Raw genomic sequence first — 25914 nt, 5'->3', positions numbered from 1 at the left:
TTTCTTTTTCTTTTCTTTTCATATAATTTTTTTTTATTTTTTTTTTTAAAATGTGGGCCAAGACTTTTCATAACTTGAGCTAGAGGTTTTTCTACTTATCCCAGTAAGACAATTCACTTAAACACAAAGAGTTATTTCTTTTCCTTTTTCATTGCTCCCAAATCATAATCACAACTCTCACCCCCCACCTATAGCTAGACAATAGAGTGTCCAATCTAGCAAGAATGAAGATCAAGCATTGTCGTTCCCGATACTCTCAACATTATGCACATGTAAGACTTTCCAAAGAAGGCCTCACTCATCAAACAATGAAAGCTTAAAAGGAGGGAAAGGTTTTGACAAACTCTACCACTAGAGTTTGTCAAAATAAGATTGGCATAAAGGATGTGACAACTCAGGTGTGTATAGCCATGACTCAGTACACAAGAGACCATGAGCAAGAAGCATTAAGTTCGTTTAGTTCAAATAAGGTTGTAGTTGGCTTCAAAGACTGAGTTTCAGCAATAACCAAGTTTCAGGAAGAGTTTTCAAGACTCGAAACATACAAGTCTTTTTGAGAGGTGCAAAAGCTACTCAGGTGCAACGTAGCGTTCTTTACAAGGCATTTAAAATCATTGCTTCCAATGCAAGTAAATGCAACCTATATGCTCTAGACTCTCCTAGAAATGCCAATGATGCAAACTAAATGAATTTTTTTTTTTTATGCAAATATATATGTATAATGCAATGCATGAGACTCAAATCATCAAAGCAAACGTGATCAAATACTTGGTACCTCCCCCAAACTTAAATGACACAGTCTCTGTGTTGTCAAGGAGAGAGAGATACCCAAAAAGAGAAAACTAATATGCAAAAACGAAATGGTATATACAAGGAAAAGTAGTGGGTTACCTTCTATGGAGAATGAGTAGAGGGAGATGCTCCCTCCTCGTCGTCCTCAGGTGGTAATTCTTCAAGGTGCTCATCAGCAAGAGTGCCCATCTCTTCAATGAAGAAGGCTTGCCCAAACACAGTTGGTTTCTTCATTTTCTCCTTGATGTCAAAGTGGAGAACATGCCCTTTACCCAAATGGAGATCAATCGTGCCCTCTTTCACCTTAACAATTGCTCCTGCTGTAGCTAAGAATGACCTTCCAAGAATCAATGGTTCTTGAGCCTCCTCACCCATCTCAAGCACCACAAAATCTGTAGGTATCTCATATTTTCCAATCTTCACAGGTAGGTCTTCTAAGATGCCCACAGGGTACTTCACTGAACGATCAGCTAACACCAGAGAGAGTTTACACTTCTTGTACTGAGTGAATCCAAGCTTCTTTGCAACAGACAAAGGCATCACGCTGACACTAGCTCCCAAATCGCAGAGACATTTCTCAAATACCATAGGTCCAAGAGCACAAGGTAGTGTGAAGCATCCTGGATCCTCTAACTTCTCTGGAACATCAAGCCTTTGGATGATGGCACTGCACTCATGGGTAAGAATCATCATGCTTTCCATTTCCTTCTTCTTTGCAGCTACAACATCTTTCAGGAACTTGTTGTATTGAGGAATCAACATGAAAGCATCGATGATGGGCATTGCAACCTGAGCTTCACTCATTTGCTTGTCAAACAAAGCCTTGTACTTCTCTAGCAGCTGCCTCTTGAATCTACCAGGGAATGGTAGTTTGGGTTCATAGGGAGGAGGAACAAAAGAATTTTCACTTGCTGGAGCAAGAACTTCACCATCCTTCACTGTTTTCTTCTCTTCCCCAACCTTTCCTTTACCCATGGCTTCCACAATCTTCCCCAAGATTTCATCATTGATTTTCTCATCAACAATCACCACTTCATCATCTAAGTTGATGGCCACCTCCTCACCTAGTTTCTCAGCATCCCTGGTGAGGGTTGTAGGAGGTAACTGCTTACCACTCCTAAGGGTGATAGCTTTGGCCTCCTTGGGGTTTTGGTCAAATTTTCCAGGTAGAGATCCTTGCTGGCGAGTCTGGTGAGTGATCATGGAAGCAAACTGATTCTCTAAATTCTTGACTGTAGAAGCAAGATGTGAGAACTTGTTGTTGAGCTCATTGTAGCTCCCATCAATCTTGGAATGAAGGTTTTTCAACTCATAACCAACATGCTTCTCACTTCTAGTCTGAGACTCCAAGATTTGTTTCAGCAGGGTGTCAGTGCTGCTCTCTTGAGGAGCAGAGGAACCAGATGAGGGGTTTTGCTGAGGTTGATAGCTGTCTTGCTGGTTGTTTCGAGGCGGATAACCACTCTGTTGGTTGTTGGGATAGGATTTCTGTTGGTAGTTGTTGTACTGAAAGTTGGGCTCTTTTTTGTACCAGCTACCATTGTTGTTGATGAAACACAGCTCTTCCTGACCTTCCAAACCCTCAACCTCATGGACAACAGGTGGTGTATCTTGGCTTGGGTTACCAACAAAGTGCAGCTGCTCTTGTGTGGCTTTATCAGCAAGGAGGATGTCTATCTTATCTTGTAGAGCTTTCAACTCCTTTCTCGTCTGCTTATCATCTGTTCGACTGCTTCTGTCGTGGTCTCCACTGTAGACTGCATCACTCTTTACCATGTTGTCAACCAGCTCCTCTGCATCTTCCTCAGTTCTCCCCAAGAAGAATCCATTGCTAGCTGTATCCAGTCTGGCCCTGTACTTAGGAAGAGCACCACGGTAGAATGTGCTCAGCAAGCTCTCCTTAGAGAAACCATGGTGTGGGCATTGAGCTTGGTAGCCCTTGAATCTCTCCCAGGCTTCACTGAATCCTTCCAAGTTTTTCTGTTGGAAACTGGAGATCTCATTTCTCAGCTTAGCAGTTCTTGAGGATGAGAAGAATTTCTCTAAGAATGCTCTCTTGCAGTCATCCCAAGTGGTGATAGAGTCGCTGGGTAGAGACTTCTCCCACTGACGTGCCTTATCCCCCAAATAGAAAGGGAATAGCTTGAGCTTTAAACCATCTTCGGACACACCATTGGTTTTTGACAACCTACAGTACCTGTCAAACCTGTCCAAGTGATCAAATGGATCCTCTAGAGCCAAGCCATGATACTTGTTGTTCTCAATCACGTTGAGGAGTCCTGATTTGATCTCGAAGTTGTTGGCTGCTACAGCTGGTGCTCGGATTCCCAATCTATGACCATGTATGTTGGGGCGGTCGTAAGTGCCAATGGGTCGAGCTGCTCGCTGTTGGTTTGCTGGAGCATTGTTATTAGCGCCATTGACGCCCGCATCATGCTGATGTACGTCTCCCATATCAGTGTTCAGTCTTTGCAATTGAGCCTGTTGCTCTTCTTCTCTTTTCTTTCTAGCACACTCTCTCTCTAAAGCTCTGATGTCTGCAGCTCGTGAAACTAGGTTTGATGGACCCTTGCTCCGCAAGTTCATACACCTGTAGATTAAAGGGAGGTGAAGAAGAATCAGTAACAAAAGAAAATAAAAATGACTTAGTCTCAAGCAAGTGACTAAATCTCAATGTTTAAATCTACTCAGAATTTGGCAACGGCGCCAATTTGATGTTAGGAGTTTTCAAGGCTCCTAAGACAAATGTTGTAGTATAGTGATTGTCGAACCAGTTCTGAGGGATATCAAAGCACTGAGAATGCAAGTACTCACTTAATCTAAGTGCAACCAATGATTTAGATGGGTTTTAAACTACTAATAATACTAGAAAACAATAACAGAATGATACTTTCTTGACTAAGGGAAAAGAGAACTCATGGGCATAGGGATTAGACCTTGGGTGATCAAGTATCGAACTAAGGATGGCAAATGATCAATCAAATTATCAACCTTAAGCCTAGACACAATTCTAAGCAAGCTCTATGTCTAGATGAATGCTCATTTGCTAACATATCTCAAACATCAAATGTCTTTGGTTGAATAATATGAAAGCAATCATTACTAACAAGTCTATTAGCTATCTTAGCATCTTTAACAACAAATGTCTTTGGCAAAGTATACTAAAAGCCTAGGAGAGTTGTCTCAGGCATTTCATCAAACACCTTTTGGGTGGGAAATGTCTATTGATCAACTTTTGAGTGGCCAACTCAGAAGATGCATTATGAATACTCTACTAGCAAGGAACAAGAATTATCTACACTAAAACATCCTAGAACTAACCTAATCACCCTTGATCTCCCTAACCCATAAATTCAAAAGGTGGTTAATCACTAATCTCCATGATTCCTCTTAAACCCATATTGGATTTCAGATTAATCATGTAGAGAAATAGATAAGAAATCAACAATAACACAAGAACATAACAATCAAAATCCAAGAGATAAACTTCTCAAGAGAGTTTTTGTGTATTTCTCAATAGATCAAAAGATAATCTGCCTGGTGGCTACAAAAGATGTTTAAAACATAGGTTTTTCCAAGTGCAAAAAGTCCAAAATAAATTGCAAAAAGGTCCTTGAGAAGTCATGATATTCGGCAGCAAAATAACGCGGAGCGACTTGCAGGTGTCGCTCCGGAAGGTCGCTCCAGGGCCGATTTTTGGTGTCTCCGGGCGAGAGGTCCCGAGCGACTTTGGTGTGTCGCTCCAACAGGTCGCTCTGGATCGGGAGCGACCTTGGTAGGTCGCTCTGAGAGGTCGCTCCAGGGTCATCCAAGACTGTTCGGAGTAACGAGAATGCGAGCGACTTCATGGCGTCGCTTTAGGAAGGTCGCTCTGAGAAGTGGGACACAGCGACTTCGTGATGTCGCTCCGGGAGGTCGCTCCCATACTCGGTTCGTCCAATGGTCACCTTTTCACCTCTTTTGAGCTCCAAATGCACTCGAATGTCTCCAATAACCTCATGTGGTACTCCAGTACCTAATAGAGACTCATGTATGCAAAATGCAACCTAAACATGGCTAAATCCTAGTCTATATGATCAAAATGCACATGGACGAATGGATAAGATAATGGAAATATGCAAGATATCAATCATCCACAATCTGGTTCATAACACTCCCCCTTGAATGCCATAACCATTTAGAGCTTGTAATGTGCTTTAATGTTGCCTCATTAAAACCTTACCAAGAAAACTCAATTGGGACAAAACCATGGTGAAGGAAAAAGAGTACAACACACATTACTCCCTTTGATTTGGACATTACTGAAGGTCACTTGGACCTCTCCAATTTTCTGCAATCTGTGGGTGATGAAGATCTTGGGCAGAATATGCTTCGTCCTCAAACATGATAGTTGGTTCTTCTTTACCAGCGGCCATGCCACAATCTGATCGAACATATTGAGTCATCGACCTCAAATACACCCACACGAAATCTTGGATGATGTTGTTGTGATATGCGCGTACCACCATGTGTAAAATATAACGTGTCTGAAAACAAATCAACAAAATCAAATAACTCCTCTTTGGGCTGGTTAGTATAAAATATACCAAAATCAAAGGCTTTTTCATCGTCCTTCTTATGGACCAATCAGATCAGTGTCTAAAACAAGACTTCTGCATCGTTCATCTCAGGAATAAATGGATTTCTTTATCGTCCACCTTTGGACTGGATGGATCAGTGTCCAAAACAAGTAATCTCACCCCCATGTACTAGATAATGGGTGAGACTGGTCCATATTAAATCTCTTGAGTACTCTTTTCTGTATATACTATTTGATGCACAAGGATTTCATTGTTAATGTACTCAAGTTGTAATCCCAAACAAAACTTTGTTTTCCAAGATCTTTCATCTCAAACTCTTTCTTGAGATATTCAACTGTTTGGGAAATTATATCCAGAGGTTCATAGGATATTCAGATCATATACTTTGATGATTATCAATATTGTTCTCGAGAACTTGATGTGCTTTCAGCTCAATACCTTCTAGTACTTTCATTATCCAGTGGACCATATAAATATGCAGTCACTACATCAATTTGTTGCAAGTCTAATTTTCTCTCTTATATAGCCAGACTTATGAGAAATCTAAAAGTAGTTGCATCCACCACATGGGAGTATGTCTCCTCATAATCTATTAGTGGTCTTTGTGAGAATCCTTGTGCAACATCAGCTTTATATCTCACGATTTCTATTCCTCACAAGCCCATTTATATCCACTGGTTTTAACATCATATGACGTCTTAATCATATGACCAAATACGCCTTTCTTCTTTAAACTATTTAACCTCACGTTTCCATTCAATCCAATATGTTCTACGAGTGCGCACTCTTATATTGACGTGGGTTCATGATCCTCGCTTATATTCATAAATTCAAGTGCTACCTTGTATGCAAATAAATCATCTTATGTCGACATTCCATATTGGTTTCATTATGTTCCAGACATGATATAATCGATTGAGATTCATTATTATCAGGACCTTTAATACTTTGCAGCTTGGCGTCCCAAGCTACATTGTTTGGTACCTGTACCATAGAGCCGGCCGGCCTTATCTCCATGTCTGGGATGGTTTCCTTAGTAACCTCGGATTTGGATTTTGATTATCATTCTCTGCACCTTTCTTTTGTTTCCGAAGATTCTTATCTTTTGGAACCTATTTGGTCTACCACGTTTCATACATTGTCTAGACTTTGTAGCAACTTGACTGTGTCTCTTTTTGGACATCAAATTCGTTGGTGCTTTACAAGCTGGTTTATATATGACTTAGTCATTCTTTTTCGGGTCAGCAAATGTGTATGGCATTTGATTAGCCAGCTTTGTAAATGTATAATCTTTGGACATCTATTTCACGATCTTTAGTCCGAGGATCTTGTCAAGACATTGATGGTTGATTCCAACGAAAATTTTATGACTCAATTGTGTTACCCTTAAGTGTTGTATTTTGAAAATAATATTGAGGGTTTATTACGTCCAAACTTGTTTTTACACTTATCATATTAGATATTAGCTGGTAATGTTATTGAAACTGTTAACCCCAAAATTGTTATATTTTCACGACCTTAAATTGGCTTTCATTCCCGACGGAAGTCAATTTTTTTTTGTAATTCCTGTCAGAAATCAATTTGTCTTAGTGGGGAATCCATTATGAATTTTGAACGGATTCCCGAGAATTTTTTTTTTGTTTCACCGGGAATCTGTTGAAAATTCCTGACGTATTCCCGAAAAAGTCAATTTTTTTGTTTCCACCAGGACCGTCAGAAATTTCTGACAGATTCCGATGAAAGTAATTTTTTTGTTGTCGTTGGGAATTTGTCAAGAATTCTGGATTCCAAATGGAATTTAATTTTTTTGTTTCCATCGGGAGTACATTCGTCAGGAATTTCCGGCGGAGTCCGGATGAAAGTCAATTTTTTTTTTTTTGTCGAGAATCGAGAATCCGTCATGAATTTCTGATAGATTCCGATGGAAGTCAATTTTTTCCGACGAATTCCTGACTGATTTCTTACAGACGTCAATTTTTTGGTTTCGTGATTTCTTCAGAAATTCCCAAAGGATTTTTTTCGCCGGGAACCACCTTATTTTCTTCTAGTGATAACATATCGATCTAGTATTATTAATGTAAAATTCATTTTAATTATATAAGTTTGGTAAGGGTATCAATGATTTTAAAGGCTCTAACTTTTACGTGAGAGATCAAATGAAAAAATCACTTTGAAAATAATAGCATAGATAAACACATATTTATGTATAATAAATATATATTGTATTTTTTATAATTTAGTAATTTTTTTTTTGTAATAGCCACGTTTTAGCCATGAAAAAAATTATGATTACACATTCATTTATTCTCAAATTTTTTGTGTGTCTATTCGATTCCTTGACTAAATTAGTCACGAATCCCTTAGATTATATTTGCGAAATGATTTTGCCACATGTCCTCTCTACAATCAATTTCACAAAACAAATATGACATGACTACTGAAATTGATGATATGGCTTCCGGAAAAAAATGACATGGATAATTTCATTTAATGTTGATTTATATTTTTGGCAAACTTATTAGAATATGATAATAATTCATATATTACATTTAATATTCATATTTCTTTTTGGTAATTTTTTTTAAAATAAGGTAATAGCTCATACTTCATCTATAAAATAAACTAGGTGTTTTCCTGCACCATGTGCAGTGATAAATTTTTTAAAAGTTAAATTATATTTAAAATAAAATTTATTAATATTATATATTTTATTATTTTTGACTAATATTTAATATAAAGTTGATTATTTAAGCATAAAATTAAGAAAAAAATAATTTTGTTTATTTTAAATATTTAATAATATATATGTAATATATTTAAAATTCGAATCTTTGATAAATTTTTTATCTATTTATTTTGGTTAAATGTATTAAATCAACTTATATAAAATTACTAAAGTCATATAAAAATTGTATAGTTATTAAAAATTATAACTAAACAATATTTATAAAATTTGTAGATATATAAAAGAAACTAATGAAATTACGATTAACAATTTATTATTTTTTAAAAAAAAGATGTAGAAAATTTTGAAAATATTAGTAATAATAATTGTATAATTATAAAAATACAATTAATTAATGTATTTCGAAATTTATAATGCATATTTCAATATATTTATTTTAGTGATGATTTATGAATTATTACCATATTTTAAGAAGTTTAACAAAAATATAAATCAACATTAAATGTAACGTATTAGTTATTGTCATATTCTATAAAGTGTACCAAAAATATATGTCAGTAATAAATGTGATTGTCCATGTCATATTAACTATAAGCCATGTCATCATTTTTGTTTTGTAAAAATGATTGTAGATAGGACATGTGGCAAAATCACTTCGCAAATATAGTCTAGGGGATATTTATTTTATAGATGATGTATGAGCTATTACCATATTTAAAAAAAAAGTTTGCCAAAAATATAAATCAACATTAAATGAAATTATCCATGTCATATTTTTTCGGAATCCATGTCATCAATTTCAGTAGCCATATCATATTTGTTTTGTAAAATTGATTGTAAAGAGGACATGTGGCAAAATCACTTCGCAAATATAGTCTAGGGGATATATTCATATATAACATTTCAAAATTCGAAATATTATTATTTTTTTTATAATTATACAATTTGTATTACCAAAGCTTTCAAAAATTTCTACAATTTTTTAAAAATTTAAATATCTAATCGTAAGATATTAGTTTTTTATGTACCTACAAATTTTATAAATATTGTTTAGACTACAAGTTTTTTGATAATTATACAATGTTATATCATTTTTATTTGTTTTATACAAATTAATTTAATATATATCAAATCTATATTAAATATTAGTAAAAAAATAGTAAAATCTATAATATTTAATAAAATTTATTTTTAAATATAAATTAGATTTAAAAAATTCCTTACAAACACCTGATTATACGTGAGGTGACTAGTTTAGTCACAAAAAGTCACACGGAAAAGTTATCACGAGTGACTTTTCGTGGCTATATCAATATCTACTCACGAAATAATTACTTTAGACGCGAAAATTTATGTAACTATAGCGATTATTTCTACCTGTGTCCGTCTCTAGTATAACATCTGGCAAGAAAGACATCCGATCTGTTACAAAATAGTATTCCTTCCGTTTTAGAATGATACATATTTTAGTTTTTTCACACAGATTAATAAAACATATTAAATTTTAATATTGAATGTATAATTTTCTGTAATTATCTATTCCCTATAATTTTAAACCAATAAAAATTCAGAAAATGCAATTGACTTTTTTAAAGTTTACAATTAGTCATTATTAGTATATAAAAATTACATTGAAAATACAAAAAATGTATCATTTTGAAACATATTTTTTCTCTAGAATATGTATCTTTCTGAAACCGAGTGAGTAGTATATAAACGTGTGTAATATAGTATGTGCGGTAAATACAATTCTTCCTAGCTCTCATCATATTATCAAAATACCTTAAGGACATAAAGCAAAGATATACGAAAATCATCCCCTGTGCGGTGATAGCTTGGCTGGCGGTGGATGATACACTCCTGTCAACCAGTGGAGAATATAGATTGGTTTTGGGTGGGGCAGTTGCCCCCATGATTTTTTAAAAGTTAGTGAAATTGTTCAAAAGAAATTATATTGCCCCTTTTATATATGTTATCAGGACATCTCTATCCCAACTCCATTTCTTCTTCTAAAATGGAGTAAAAGTAGATATGGAGTAAGGAATGCTCCAACCCAACTCCATATCTCACTCCATAATGAAATTTACTCCATAAATGGAGTAGTTTATTTTTTGTTTGTTCATCATTTCATAATGGAGTGGGAAATGGAGTAGGGTTGGAGCAATTTTACTCCATTTTCACTTTTACTCCATTTTGAAGGAAAAAATGGAGTTTTGCATTGGAGATGCTCTCATACACTCTGCTGCCCCCAATGACAATGGACTCTAGATCCGCCACTGCTGTCAAGTCCGGCTAATCTGCTTTTCATGATTTGTTGTAGGTAACATAAACCGTGGAATACTAATTGCTAAACGTGTGAGTTTGAGTTAGTAATTGCTTGAACACATTTATATGAAGGCTTTTTAACAAAGGCTTTGTAGTTGAATACAACTTTATATTCATTACAAAAAGTTATAATTACATATAGGTGTCAATGTCATCTTACATGTTTTATTGTCTTGTCTTTCTAAATCTAATTATACCGTTAATTATCTTTATATATAGAAAACAAGTGTTTATGTTTTCAACCACAAAATTTGTTCGTATGATTGGTATTGGTATTTGTTTAATTGGTACAAAACTCATTTATCACCACGTGATTGTTGGTTTAAAGTTGTTTCCTAAGAACACCTCCGTTAGAGAGTTTTTAACTAAAATATTTCAAAATATTTTGTTATAACAAGATAAGTAGATGAAACGTTGAGATACAAGTTCTGAGTAAGAACCTTTGAGATCAATTCTAGAAACTCACACAAAAAATGTCAGGCTGTAAGTGATTCATTTTTTTAAAAAACTTTAACTTTGTTAGCTAATAAAACCAACATTAAAATAGTAATACGTTATGGTTTAGATACTCAATTGCAGGCTCTGACCATTGAGGTTGTTCTAAGACTTGCCAAAAATACGTTTCTGAATCTCTAATTCATTTTTCTCGGATTTCACACCTATTGGCAATAACCCCTTCCCTACTTTGCTGGTAATTCTACAGTGTCCAGAATCAGACATGTCGCGTCAATTTTATAAATAGTATATAAACCCTACATGCCCGTACCATTGTTTAAAAAGAAAACTACACATATAGTTCGTGAACACACATTTTAAACGTTTTTTGTTAGAATTCCAGTCGTGTTTCTTTAGCAGAAGAAAAGTATCGTGAATTTAATTCCCATCAAGCATCTTTTTTTTTTCCTCTGAAAATATTCATTCATAATAAAATACTAAGAGTTCGATACAACAGCCGGCGAATATCATGAAATTCCAAAAAAATCCCAAGAAACTAAAGCCCAAAGGAAAGGCAACTTGAAAACCAAAACGAAGCAGCTTAAACCCACAACGGAGCAACTTACTACTACAACAACGGCATAGAACCTAAAAACCGAAACTAAAATACATCAAGAGAAGACCATCTACACTAAAACAAAGGACAAATCAAGGCACAAAACCGTCCAAGCAGATGCAGTGATCTGGATATATCGAAGCTGCCCCCGGCCAACCGACGATACCATCCACTTCTAAAACCCAAGACACACAGTCTTTTCCGGATTTATATCTTATTTTTATTTCTTTTTTTAATTGATCGATATCATACTTGGTTGATTGAGAGTTCTTACGGACCCTGGGTCAAGAAAATAGGCTACGTTTGCGAGATAACCGTTCTACAGGTTCTAGTTTTTGGCCTGAAATTATGTATAAAGGTTTTGGTTTGGTAAGAAAATATCTTGAAAATGAAAGAGAAAAGAAAATCAATTCATGATCGTCCTAAAAAAAATAAGCTTGGGATAAATTCATATTCTTTTTACTGCAAAATTCGTTCGTATAAGGGCTTGACTGGTAGAGCTGATGATAAAGCAGTAGCCAATATGCTGTAGTAGAAGTATTCTGCAAAAGTTGTATGCTTTTACTAAAGTTTTTAATAAAGTGATTGGTAAAGCGGTAGCAATATACAATTATCATAAAAGTTTGTATCTAATATATTTATTTAAAAATAATATATATTAATAATATTTTTTAATTAAAATAATGAATGTTATTTAATATATAAATTAAAAAGAATTCTAAATATTAAATATTTTTAAAAAATGTAAAACATTTAAAAATATAAAATTTATTTTTGGATATAAAAATAATTTTTGATATTATTAAATAAAATAAATAAATTGTATATAATTTATATATAAATTATCATTATTTATTTATTTGTAGGGCAGTAAATAACTCGTATATAATATTATCATAAAAAGTAATATATGATATATAATTTATTTATAAATAATATATATATATATATATATATATGTTTATTTTATAATATATCAATATATATTATGTTTTGTTATTAAAAATAATAAATTATATGTGTAATTATATAAATTATATTATATTTTAAATGTGAATTATTGTTCTTTTTAAATAGTTAAAAATATTTAATTGCAACTTATATTTTTAAAAATGTAAATTTGTTTTTTTAATTATAAACATAATTTTTATATTATTATATAAAAATAAATTAATTGTATATAATTATTTTTAAATTTTTATATATTCTAACTGCAAATGCTCTACCAAATGTTTATATATTTAAAGAGCACTAGATTAGTTCCCGCGCTACGCCGTGGATTTTCCGATACACATTATTTTTTTTAAAAATTATTTTATTAAATTATTTTTTATTTATGTACTCTTAAATTTTATAAATAGTATATATTCACTCGTTTGGTTTAGGGGGCTCCCCCTCCAGCGGGATAAAAAAAAAGTTGCGTTAGAAAATTTGTGGTATTTAGATTTTGTAAAAAAAAAAATTTATAAATGATCAGATACAAAATGAATCTTCTATAACAAATATTTCTACATTTTGAAAAGAAACAATCCCAAAAATTATAACTAAAATTACAAATTTATATTGTAAGCAATGAAAAAAATAAAGTATTAGTCAACATATAAGAATAGATGAATATATACTTAGAAACCATGCATATTTAGGAAAATAATGCACCCCTAACTTTGGTTTTACTTATATTGTCTATGTAGTTTTACAAAATTATTATTATTCTTTGCATCTATTAAATGTATAGTGAATAGTTTTCATTATATATATATATGTGTGTGTATATATATATATATATATTATTTTAGCTAAAAGTATGCTGTTAGGAGTAAACATTTGGTTAACTTAATTATTAAGAGACACACAATATCCTAATAAACAACTTTGAGAGCCAATAGAAAAAATGAAATCGGATTTTAATTTCCTAATTTTTCTTGGATTTTTAGATAAAATAGTTTCAAAATTAGATTTATATTTTTGAGATAGAATCATAATGTTAATTTATATAGGCATAATTCGTTTTTGAGATAAAATCATAACATTTATAATATTTATTTATAAATATTAAATTATATACATCTTATTAAAATACTTTTTGTTAGTTTACATAGACAGAATTCGTTTAGCGTATGTCAACAACGATAAAATAATTAAACAACTAAGAAATTTACTTTTTTGGAAATTAAAAATATACTTAGCAATCAAATTTCTCATATACTATATATTTTTGTTTTTCAAAACTTTCTAATCTTGTGAGTAATGTGCTTTGCCGCAACTTTTTATTCTCCTTTATTGTGACATCTATTTTACTCATTTCTACTCAATTTCTAGCACACTTCCATAATAATTTTTTGGCTCGCTTTTACTTGAAACATTTCTTGAGAGATATATAATACAAACATAATCCATGTCCGTAAATACTATATAATGGAATCAAAATTTAGTAGCGAGAGACTGATAAAATCAATATATGATATCTTATAACAAACCAAATTGATTTTGCTACCCTAATATTCTCATTGAATTGGGAATCTCTAATTTCATCTTAAGAAATTACCTTGTATAACATACTACTTGATCTATTCTTGAATATAAACCCTCGAAAACATAAGCACTTTTTTTTTAATTGAGATTAGTTAAAGAAGCTTGAATTCCCAACCCATTGAGACTTGAAAATCACAAAACTTAATACATGAAATTTCTTTGTAAATCCTAGAAGAACATAATTCGTTAGTTAGTATTTGTTTGCAGTTTTCTCTTTTAATATTCTAAAAGCACTTATCCATGGACCACACAACATTACCATCCAATTATATAAACCCAAATGTTTATCCAAGGTAGCAACTCTAATACTCTATGGATCCTTCTGATTCCATGTATCAACCTATACAAAAACTACTGTTGGTGTGATGCTATCATCGTCTCTGACTCTCTGTTTCATCTGTCATATACTTCAGAACAGTTTAAACAAACAAGCCTCATCGACTTCGAATTCCAAATTTTCCGATTCCATCTAGAATTTAATCAAAAAGAAAGATAACCAGATCAGAATTGAACTGATAAAAGGAGAGCTGGCTTGTAAGATTCCGTAGAAAGAGAATTTTATTAAACTCTTGGTTCAGAAATAAAGATGAGAAGCAGAACCATTGACACCACTATCGAGAACAAATTTTTTCTTAACGTAAAACACAACCTGGCTTAGCTTCGAACATGCTTCAGCCCTGGTCCTGCAGAAGCAATTGACTGGATAGAGCCTACTTTTCACCTACTTTCCATTCTATGTACTAATTGTTTGATGGAAAACTTTTCGGTGTTGTTTATTTCTTGTTTTCTTCTTATTTGCAAGACCTAAAACACTGTATTCATTTTCTATTAAAATAGATAACACGACCATAAAAAAATAAAGCAGCAAAAAAAGATTTAGAAAACATGGTTATGAAGAATTTACCTTATCGTATTCACGGCTTCGTTCCAAGTACCTAAAAGCTAAAGTGTTGCCATATAAATCACAAATTAATGTGAAGAAGAGAAGAAGAGTGTCAGTCAATTTCTTGAGATTAACTAACATGAAAAAGATAAGAAGGGTCTCTACGACTTTGAGAATGGAAAGAGATAATTTCTTGAGATCAACTAAGCTGATGTGTGAAATTAAAATGTTTTGATTGGTAGTACAATTTTTTTTCATTTATTGACATGACAACTCTACAATGATTTAATAGTCCGATGTATTATGCTCTGGAGAGAGTTTTGTGTTATTATTGTGTTGATTAGCATGTTGTAAATGTTTTTACAAATAACTATGTGATAAATGTTGATTGGATAATAATAAACATAATAATTATGATAATTCTCCGCCAATCAAGGCTCTAATACTAGAGGTGGTGCCTTTTCCTATTTGTAAAAACTCTTGCATGTTACATCAACCATAGAAAGCACGTCGTAACATTATTATTTATAAGAAAAAATAGTACTACACATAGATACACTGTTCTTGAGCATGCATAGATTAATTATCATTTTGTGGAAGTTTCAGTCGTCCTTTTCTTTGATTTGCGGAAGAAAAATAGTTCGCCAATTTAATTCGGGTCAATTAGATGTTTAGAAAATTTTAAAATAAGTGACTTAAGCCATTCCAACGTAAAACCATGATCTGATATTGCATGATAAGAGAAAATGATATTCTTTGATTTTATTTATTTTTTTTAAATATTCTTTGATTTACGATCATGATTTTTTTTTTGAGCATTGGCTTAATTATCATGATTTTCTTCGACACAAACTATTGATTATTAGACGGAAAATTGAGATCCTACTTTCTATTGCATAATCATATTCATGCCAAATACTATTCCATAATTTTTCGAGACTGTTATTAATGCCTGAAGATTACAATAGAAAATACAGTATAACGACCTATATAAAAAATACTACGTGACATAAATTAATGTAGTGTAAATTTTAAAATAAGTTCTGATCCCAATTATTTTTTCGAGTAATATATCTATATAATTTAATAAAATATCACGATGTCGATATATTATTTAATTATAGAGTCTGTGGTAACAAACGCTTTGTTAGTTGCCATTATTTACAAATTTAATCATACTCCCACAGTCCCACTGCTCTTGTAAAATCAAGATTTGACGGGAACGTCCGTATATAAGTTTTGACAGTTGCACCAAAAAAGTGGTATATGATTTTGTGTTGTTAGTGTAAATACAATTTTTTATAAAATTAAAACAAAATAATGACCAAAATATCGTTTTCTATGAAAACTCATGATGAAAATATTCACAAATGATATACAAAATTTCGAGAGGATTTAAACGTTTTTATAAAGCTTAATATATAATATATATTGATCTTTTCAACGCCTTGAAATATAATAATATTGATAGCTACGTGAGGCTTAATTAGCATGCGTGTATAAATTAACCATGCACTTAGTGGAATTATTCATATTAACAGCCAAAAAAAGAAGATATGTCAATTGAGAAGCAAATGATGGTTGGAGAGGTGCCGGTCAGCCCGTTTTCACGGCTGTTCAGCATGCCAGGCTTCGATTGCTTCAACATAGTCACCATTGGATTCAAAAACGAGGCCAGTCCATCAGCCTTTATAGAAGGCTTGAAGAATACTTTGCTCAACCATCCACGCTTCTCTTGCATACTAGTAATAACTCCATCCGCGACAGATAGATTTATTGATTTATTTTTATTCCACATATATAACACATACGTCCATATGGATTAATATATTTTTTTTGCAACGATATTTGTGCGGAACTTTAACATATTTGTTTATGTAAAACTTTGTAGGAGACAGGTTCTGGTGAACACAAACCAAGATGGATTCCTACAAACGTAAACGTTAAAGATCATGTAGTTGTTCCGAATATAGATCCCACGATTGAAAATCCTGATCAATTTCTAGAGGATTATACATCAAATATGGTTTTTTCACCAATTGATGTGTGTAAACCGTTATGGGAGATACACATACTCAATATTAAAACATCAGATGCAGAATCTCTCCTTGTGGGGAGATTTCATCACTCCTTGGGTGATGGGATGTCACTTATGTCTCTTTTACTCGCTTGTAGTCGAAAAACAAGTGACCCAGGGGCATTACCCACTTTGGTTGCTCCAAAAAAGAGCAAAGTAACCAATGTTTGGTGGTCGTTGGTTTCTCGTTTGTGGTTTATAATAAAACTAATGTTCAACACTGTTGTTGAAGTTTTCAAGTTTCTGCTCATTCTGTGCTCTGTCCGTGACAACGCAACTCCTCTAATGGAGAAACCAATTAGGGCTACACTTACCCCTAACAAGTTCATTCATAGAGTCATTAGTTTGGACGATGTGAAAGTCGTGAAGAACGCAATGAATATGGTATGTTGATTGGTTTTTTTTTTTTTTTTTTATACTTATTAATTGGCTTAAACATGAGCGCAAAAATTTGCTGTCATCACTTAATTAGACTGTGAATGATGTTATTCTTGGAATGGTGCAAGCTGGTCTTTCACGATATCTGAGTCAAAAATACGGTAAACCATTTATTTAATTTATAATTTATAATATTATCGCAAGTTGTATTTATTAACGTTTAATCTTAAATTGCTTGCCATGGTCTTTTTCAAACAGACTCGGAAACAAATCCGAAGTTAAAGAAATCTCTAGAAAATATATGTCTTCGTGGTGTTGTATTCTTTAACCTAAGATCAAATAAGAAAATCGAGGTGCAAATTAAAAACATTTTGAAAACTTTCTTATATATATATATTATCACCTCAACGCCCTAATTAATTTTACCTTGTCATATAAATAGGATCTTGCTAAAATGATGGAGAAAGGTTCGAATTCAAGATGGGGAAACTCAATCGGTTATGTTATGATTCCGCTATGGATGAAATCTGAAAATGATATATTTGAATACATCCGACGATCTAAAACTATTATGGATCGAAAAAAACTCTCTCTCGAACCTCTATTTTCCTATATGTTGTTCAAATTGACTGTGGAAGTTTTTGGATATAAGGTGAGTTTGTATATCATTCTTATATCGATCAGTTTGATATATTATATGTGATGGTAAATTCAAACGGATTCATTTGGACGTGTGGGTGGATAACAGGCACTAAGAACTCTTGCAATGAGAATTTTTGGTCGCTCAACAGTCGTATTGTCAAATGTTGCCGGTCCGACCGAAGAAATAAGCCTTTTCGACCACCAAATATCTTATGTTGCCGCAAGTATATCTGGTTTTCCACAGGTATGACCCAAAAGGCCAATAATATATCCTTGATTTATTTTGCAAGTCTAGTAATTCTAAAATGGTCAAAAAGAAAAAGAACGGATGTTAAACTAAATTTAAATAAAAAACGTTTTAAGAAATGACTGCAACTTGAGCTTAAAAGTTATTATAAAGTGATATTTATTTGGATGTTTAGTTATGTTTTCTTTAAGTTACCACATTAATTGGGTTCGAACGAGAATGAAACCGCACATATAGACAAAACTAACACTGTGTTTTTATTGGACAAGGCGCTCATTGTCCACATAACAAGCTATGTAAACAAAGCTATCATCAATCTTGGAGTTGATCTCGACGTAATTCCAGACCCTCATCACCTTTGTGATCACATAGTCGAAGCTCTTCAGATTATGAAATCAGCTGTCGAAGAAGAAATTTCTGGCGATTTGGGAGTTTGAAACGAAATGTCTGATGATGCTATTTGCGACAGTAAAAGTTCGACGTAGACATCTAAACGAACCTAGTCACGAAAAAGTCGTATCAGTTCTTCATTTCCTATAATACGAGTGTTTTCTATGTATAACTATTTAGTCTATTTTCCATTTATGTGTTATTTATAGCCGAACATTTATCATACCGTGCCATCTTATCTACGAGTGGGTGTAATATCTATTTCTACGGTTTGTATATTGATTATATGAATGAATAACTTACAATTCGTTATACTCGTATTTATAGTTTTAAAATCCAGTATTCTAATTTTCCATTTAGAGTAAATCTTTGAATAATTATTGGGTTCACCACTTAGGGTGAATCTCTAGGTTCACCACTGTCATAATAGTCAATATCATATAGGTTTTTGAAAAAAAAAGTAGTAGTAATTGCTGAAAAATATAAAAAAAATTTAACGTTGTTAACGCCACGAATAAAACCTTAAGCCCTAACTCTAGACACTAAATTCTAAACCCTACACCCTTAAATAAATTCTAAATCCTTGGATAAATCATAAATCTTTGGATAAATCATGAATCTTTGGATAAACTTTAAATCATAGGATAACTTCTACACCTTAGGGTAAATCCTAATAGGTGAATCCTAGGATTTATGATTTACTCTAAGGTTTAGAATTTATCAAAGAGTTTAAAATTTTTCCAAAGGTTTAGAGTTTATTGTTTATTATTTTTCTAAACGTCCAAACGTTCTAGGTTTAATGTTTAGGATTTAAAGAATTTGTAATTACTATTATTTTTTATTTATTTTTATTTTTTTATTTCAAAAACTGACAAATTTTTATTGGCTATTAGTAAATATAGAGATTAACTCAAATGAGCGAATCCAAGAATAACTCAAAATCTATTATCTATTAATGACATTTTTCCTAATCCTCCGGATATCAATCTTGATAACAAAGCAATCCGCCTTGTGTGTTGTGTCTATGATGGTCACTTCGTTCGGCCCAACGAATTTCACACTTTAGTAATGCACTGAGATTTAAGTTAATTTCAGAATCAACTCTTATCATTAAGGAATCGATAGAAAAAAAAAACAGAAAAAGAAAGTCAAGCTGAAACAGATCACAAAAGAAAACATGAATAGAAGCTTTCTTTTTGGTTTGTCAAATTCACAAGGGACAATTTGCTCGATAACTATGTTGAGATATACAATTAAACATATAATAGCCATGCATTGAGTAAGTTCTATGCATTCTTGTTATATATTTTTGCGTTTGAAACAATCTTATTTTGGTCGCCATCTACCAAGAAAAGCTGTACAACCTACACTCCATCCACACGGCGATATATATACGATCTAGAAATGATCAAGAAAGTAAAGAACCCTAAGGCGCTGATAGCGACAAGTAACCAGTAGAAATAATCGAGATGTGCTCTGTTCAGATTAATATTGAACCAGCTGTTTCTACCATCTCCTCCCGTGGCCAAGCCAATCACAGAGATGAGTAAGCTACTCAACAAGCTTCCTACTCCTAATGTACTTAAGTAAAGCGCGAGACCGATACTTCTCAGCTCTGTAGGGACTTGGCTGTAGAAGAACTCTTGCATTCCCACTATTGTGAATACTTCAGCCAATGCCAGTATCAGATACTGAGGGAGTAGCCAACGTATCGACATTGGAACAGTTGTCTCGGGTTGGTCTATAAGCCCGTATGCTTTTGCTGTCTCGAGCCGCTTTGACTCAACCATAGCTGCAACCACCATAGTGAGAGATGACAGTACCATTCCGGTTCCAATTCTTTTGAGCATTGTGATGCCACAAGGATCTTTGGTTATGTACCTGGAGACTGGCACCAAAACACGGTCGTATATGGGTACACAGATTACAATTAAGAAACCCATAAGGACCTGGAGAGAAGCAGGAGGAATCTTAACACCAGGAACTATTGTTCTTTCCATCGTGACGCCTTGCTTTGTGAAGAAAGTCATGTATTGCGCGTAAGGTATAGCGTAGGTGAGAGTTGTAAGCCACACTGGGATAAGCCTAACAAGAGCTGTGGCATCTTCTACATCACTAGCATTGCATGCACTTGGGGCAAGCAAGGCTCTACCTATCCTGGTAAAAGGGTTTGTTACATCTTCTTGTCTTCTTCTAACGTACCTGTACTTCCTTCTCCCAAGCACAAACAGAACAAGAGATACCACCATGAACACGCATGGTATCCCAAACCCGAGTGCCCAGCTGACAGCTTCCTGAATGTAAACAACCACTAAAATCGCTAGGGAGACCCCTGCACACATGCTAAGGTACCACCAGTTGAAGAAAGAGCTTCTCTCTAGTCTCTCTTTCGGGTCTTTCTCATCAAACTGGTCTGCCCCAAACGCTTGAACACAAGGCTTATGCCCACTTTGTCCGATGGCCACCAGGTACAGAGAGAAAAAGAAGAGTAGATTCAGCAATGAAGACGGTGAAGAAGACACCACTCTAGCAATATGTTCACTTGGTGTACTAATAGGAACCAGACACGCAGATAAAGTCAAAAGTGCCAGTCCCTGACATTGAAGTCAACTCAAGTCAGTGTCTACTTCTCAACTTCTGATCACTTAAGCATACCTAAGTTTAGATATGATTTTAAAGTACTATAACAAAACATTAAGCCCCTTTTGATCCCAAAAAAAAACATTAAGCCCTAAAGACAGAACTATAAAAAAAACATTAAGACAATCTAAACTTCTACAACTGAAATGATCACTTGGCATATAGACAAGAATCCGAGACATAATCTAAACTTCGAACTTATCGAGAAGAGACCAACCAGTATGTAGACAAGAGAAGCGATAATGATTGTTCGGTACCGACCAAGAAAAGCGTCAGCGACAAAAGCTCCGAGAACAGGGAGAAGACATGCGATTCCCGACCAAGCGTTGACGTTAGAAGCGGCGACAGCAGTAGATAGACCAAGTGGCCCAGTCAAGTAGCTGATCAGGTTTGATGCGATCCCATAGTAAGCGAACCTCTCCGCTACTTCCACACCTGAAAGCATACTGAGAAATTCATAAACAGGTGGAGAGATATATAAAGGGAACAGAGAACTCTGCGATCTTGTTTTGGTTTCTTTACCGATTATGAACCAGGCGGCACTCCATCTACCGGTACTGGATCTTCCGACGGGAAGTTCGCCGTGGTCAACGGCGTCTATCACGTATTCTTCTAGAAGAGGAGTTTCGGCTGTAGAGGCCATTTCTCGACGAAGCTGGGAAAACAACAAAAGGCAGATGATGCTCTAGAGATAATCATGTAGACTTTTGACGTCATCTGATTATGATTATGTGGGGTGTGCTGGGTTCCTCTTCGGTGTAAAAATCTATTTGTATTAATTTTTAAAAAATTTATTTGGGTTTAATTTATTTGGATTAGTTCAATTAACAATATTTAAGATTTTGATATATTTTACAGTTTTATCTAAAAAGGCTTATTGGATTTGAGAAAATTTAAATCCAATCTATTAATTTATGGTCTTACTTTTTATGTACTTAAAAAGTTATCATTTAAATTTATATGTAAATAGAACATCCTTTATAATTAGGATGAAAATTTCGACAATTCAATATCACTAATCACTTTGAAAACTTGCAGATATCATTATATCACCGCCTCATAGCATATCAGGTTAACGAATCAAAATTTCATATAATTATATAGGTAAACTGATCGTAACCATTGATCCAACAACCCCATACGGGATATTGGAAATGATTAATATGCCAATAACACTAAAATTTTAATCCCACATTCAGTTATATATACTTTAGAAATTTTGTATAGTACGGCTTTCTGTGACTTTTATATTTTCATTTATATATCAGTTATATATTGTATTATATTTATATAAAACAGTTATATGTGAATTTTATTTTCATTTATAGATACACGTGTTTTTATTAAATCACATATGTTCATTGCTGAATTGGTTCATTCTATTTCATATACCAAAGCTGAACTCCACAATTTATAAATTCAATGGTCTATCGTATATATTTATATAAATGTATATATAACCTATTGTTATAAAATTAATGAAAAAATATATTTTTATTCATAACATAGAGGTTCTTTACATAGGAGATTAAACCGTCATAGATAAATTGAAAGATTACAAATCATAATCTCTTGGTTATGAGTAGGCATGGGCATTCGGAGTCCCAATCGGGTTTCGTTTCTGTCCAATCGGATCTCGGTTTTTCGGGTTTATCAAAATCAGCCTCCATTCGGGTTTTATGAAAGTTCGGTTCGGGTTCTCTCGGGTTCGGGTCGGAATTAGTAAATCTTCAAAGAACCGGTACAATCCGATGTACTTTCGGGTTCGGGTCTCAATCAGTTATTTGGTTTAAAAGTATGTAATTTGTATCTACTTTGTAACAAAAACATAAGTAAAATCGGTTCTTCTGTTTAAAAATACATGATTTATATCTATTTTGTAACCAAAACATAAGTAAAATTGATTCATAAATAAGAAATGAACATCAAACGCGACCATTTAAAATCAAACGAAAGGTAAACATAGTTATTGATAGAAAGAAAACCAAATAAAAGAAAACATAAAACGAGAACCAAGTTCTCGTGAAATAAGAAACATTATTCAATGAAAACAAAACCAAAATCTAAAAACTTCAAGCTTCAACCGCCAACTTCAACCACCAACCTTAATGTAATAGATAATTATTTTAGATGTTTAATAATATATTAGTGTATTTTGGATGCATATTAGGAATTAAGATCATGTTTGGTACAAGCTATTTTGAGGGATTTTGAATCTTTCGGATTCTATCGGGTACCCATTTAGGTTCGGGTTCAGTTCGGATAATACCCATAACCCAAAATATCATAAAACAAGATCCAATCGGTATTTACGTCGGGTTTGGATCGGTTCGAATTCCCTTTTATCGGATCGGGTTCGGTTCGGATATTCGGGTTCGGTTTATTTGCCCAGTCCTAGTTATGAGCCATGCACAATCTGGTTCATAACACTCCCCCTTGGATGCCATAACCATTTAGAACTTGTAATGTGCTTTAATGTTGCCTCATTAAAACCTTACCAGGAAAACCCAATTGGGATAAAACCAAGGTGAAGAAAAAGAGTACAACACACATTACTCCCCCTGATTTGGACATTGCTGAACCTCTCCAATTTTCTGCAATCCGTGGGTGATAAAGATCTTGGGCAGAATATGCTTCGTCTTTGAACAAGATAGTTGGTTCTTCTTTACCATCGGCCATGCAACAATCTGATCGAACATATTGAGTCATCGACCTCAAATATACACACACGAAATCTTGGATGATGTTGCTGTGATATGCGTGTACCACCATGTGTAAAACATAACCTGTCTGAAAACAAATCAACAAAACCAAATAACCCCTCTTTGGGCTGGTTAGTATAAAATAAACCAAAATCAAAGGTTTCTTCATCGTCCTTCTTATGTACCAATCAGATCAGTGTCTAAAAAAAGACTTCTGCATCGTCCATCTCAGGACTAAATGGACTTCTTTATCGTCCACCTTTGGACTGAATGGATCAGTGTCCAAAACAAGTGATCTCACGCCCATGTACTAGATAATGGGTTAGACTGGTCCATATTAAATCTCTTGAGTACCATTTTCTATATATACTATTTGATGCACAAGGATTTCATTGTTAATGTACTCAAGATGTAATCCCAAACAAAACTTTGTTTTCCAAGATCTAAACTCTTTCTTGAGATATTCAACTGTTTGAGAAATTGTGTCCAGAGGTTCTTAGGATATTCAGATTATACACTTTGATGATTATCAATATTGTTCTCGAGAACTTGTTGTACTTTCAGCTCAATACCCTCTAGTACTTTCATTATCCAGTGTACCATATAAATAGGCAGTCACTACATCAACTTGCTGCAAGTCTAATTTTCTCTCTTATATAGCCAGACTTATGAGAAATCTAAAAGTAGTTGCATCCACCACATGGGAGTATGTCTCGTCATAATCTATTACTGGTCTTTGTGAGAATCCTTGTGCAACATCAGCTTTATATCTCACGATTTTTATTCCTCACAAGACCCATTTATATCCACTGGTTTTAACGTCATATGGCGTCTTAATCATATGGCCAAATACGTCTTTCTTCCTTAAACTATTCAACCCCACGTTTCCATTCAATCCAATCTGTTCTACAAGTGCGCACTCTTATATTGACGTGGGTTCATGATCCTCGCTGATATTCATAAATTCAAGTGCTACCTTGTATGCAAATAAATCATCTTATGTCGAAATTCCTTATTGGTTCCATTATGTTCTAGACATGATATAATCGATTGAGATTCATTATTATCAGGACCTTTAATACTTTGCAGCTTGGCGTCCCAAGCTACATTGGTTGGTACCTGTACCATAGAGCCGGCTGGCCTTATCTCCATGTCTAGGATGGTTTCCTTAGTAACCTCAGATTTGGATTTTGATTATCATTCTCTGCACCTTTCTTTTGTTTCCGAGGATTCTTATCTTTTGGAACCTATTTGGTCTACCACGTTTCATACGTTGTCTAGACTCTGTAGGAACTTGACTGTGTCTCTTCTTGGACATCAAATTCGTTGGTGCTTTACAAGCTGGTTTATATATGACTTAGTCATTCTTTTTCGGGTCAGCAAATGTGTCTGGCATTTGATTAGCTAGCTTTGTAAATGTATAATCTTTGGACGTCTATTTCACATTCTTTAGTCCGAGGATCTTGCCAAGACATTGATGGTTGATTCCATTCTATTTCTTTTACCATTCTTTTACCAGCTTATTGTTTTTTTTCTCCTTCTGGTCTTAAAATAATCCGTGTACCTGGCTTCAAATATAATCACCCATAGTTGGCTCAAAGTACTTTATTATTGTGGGAGAATCATATCCAACATATATTCTCATCTTCCTTTTGAGGTCCCATCTTAGTTCTCTGTGGTGGAGCAATTAGTACATAGACAACACATCCAAATGTCTTATGCTGGGGTATGTCTGGCTCTTGACCCGTTAATAATTGTGATAGGGGATATCTATGCTCACTAAATGGCCTGATGCGTATGGCCCAAGCTTTAAATGGGAGTTTTGACCTCATAAGTTATGGTCTATCAATCAGCTATTTGCGTTTTAAAAGATTTCGGCCAAACCATTCTTGGTATGGACATGTATCACAGAATTGTCCACATTTACCCCCATGGACATACCATAATCATTTAAACGCTTGGAACTTGTATTCACCAGTATTATCTAGA

The 25914-nt window shown here is 33.8% G+C and overlaps 2 protein-coding genes and 1 non-coding gene across 4 annotated transcripts; 2 read left to right on the top strand and 1 right to left on the bottom strand.

Moving 5' to 3' along the window:
• The first annotated feature begins 2698 nt into the window (after positions 1 to 2698).
• Positions 2699 to 2805, top strand: LOC125582629. Its single transcript, XR_007320086.1, has one exon. It is a non-coding gene; the product is annotated as a small nucleolar RNA R71 (small nucleolar RNA).
• A 13567-nt stretch (positions 2806 to 16372) lies between these two features.
• Positions 16373 to 18903, top strand: LOC106433460 (wax ester synthase/diacylglycerol acyltransferase 2-like). Its single transcript, XM_013874286.3, has 7 exons — positions 16373 to 16594; positions 16741 to 17310; positions 17399 to 17465; positions 17563 to 17657; positions 17747 to 17956; positions 18053 to 18190; positions 18463 to 18903. The coding sequence occupies exons 1-7, from the start codon at positions 16406 to 16408 to the stop codon at positions 18628 to 18630; spliced, it is 1437 nt and encodes a 478-aa protein (XP_013729740.1). The 5' UTR covers positions 16373 to 16405; the 3' UTR covers positions 18631 to 18903.
• Positions 18904 to 19836: 933 nt separating this feature from the next.
• Positions 19837 to 21974, bottom strand: LOC106433458 (protein NRT1/ PTR FAMILY 5.13). 2 transcript variants are annotated; one of them, XM_013874283.3, is made up of 3 exons: positions 21746 to 21974; positions 21441 to 21658; positions 19837 to 21177 (listed from the first exon to the last, which is right to left on the bottom strand). In XM_013874283.3, the coding sequence occupies exons 1-3, from the start codon at positions 21864 to 21866 to the stop codon at positions 19948 to 19950; spliced, it is 1569 nt and encodes a 522-aa protein (XP_013729737.1). In that variant the 5' UTR covers positions 21867 to 21974; the 3' UTR covers positions 19837 to 19947. The 2 variants fall into 2 exon arrangements, with proteins under 2 accessions (XP_013729737.1, XP_013729738.1); XM_013874284.3 differs by having other exon boundaries at positions 21441 to 21669; positions 21746 to 21968.
• Between the last annotated feature and the right edge of the window lie 3940 nt (positions 21975 to 25914).

Source organism: Brassica napus, chromosome C2 (assembly GCF_020379485.1).
Source record: "Brassica napus cultivar Da-Ae chromosome C2, Da-Ae, whole genome shotgun sequence".
In the NCBI taxonomy this organism is placed as follows: domain Eukaryota; kingdom Viridiplantae; phylum Streptophyta; class Magnoliopsida; order Brassicales; family Brassicaceae; genus Brassica; species Brassica napus.
The sequence above is the reverse complement of the archived record's forward strand: the minus strand, read 5'-3'. Positions and strand labels throughout refer to the sequence as shown.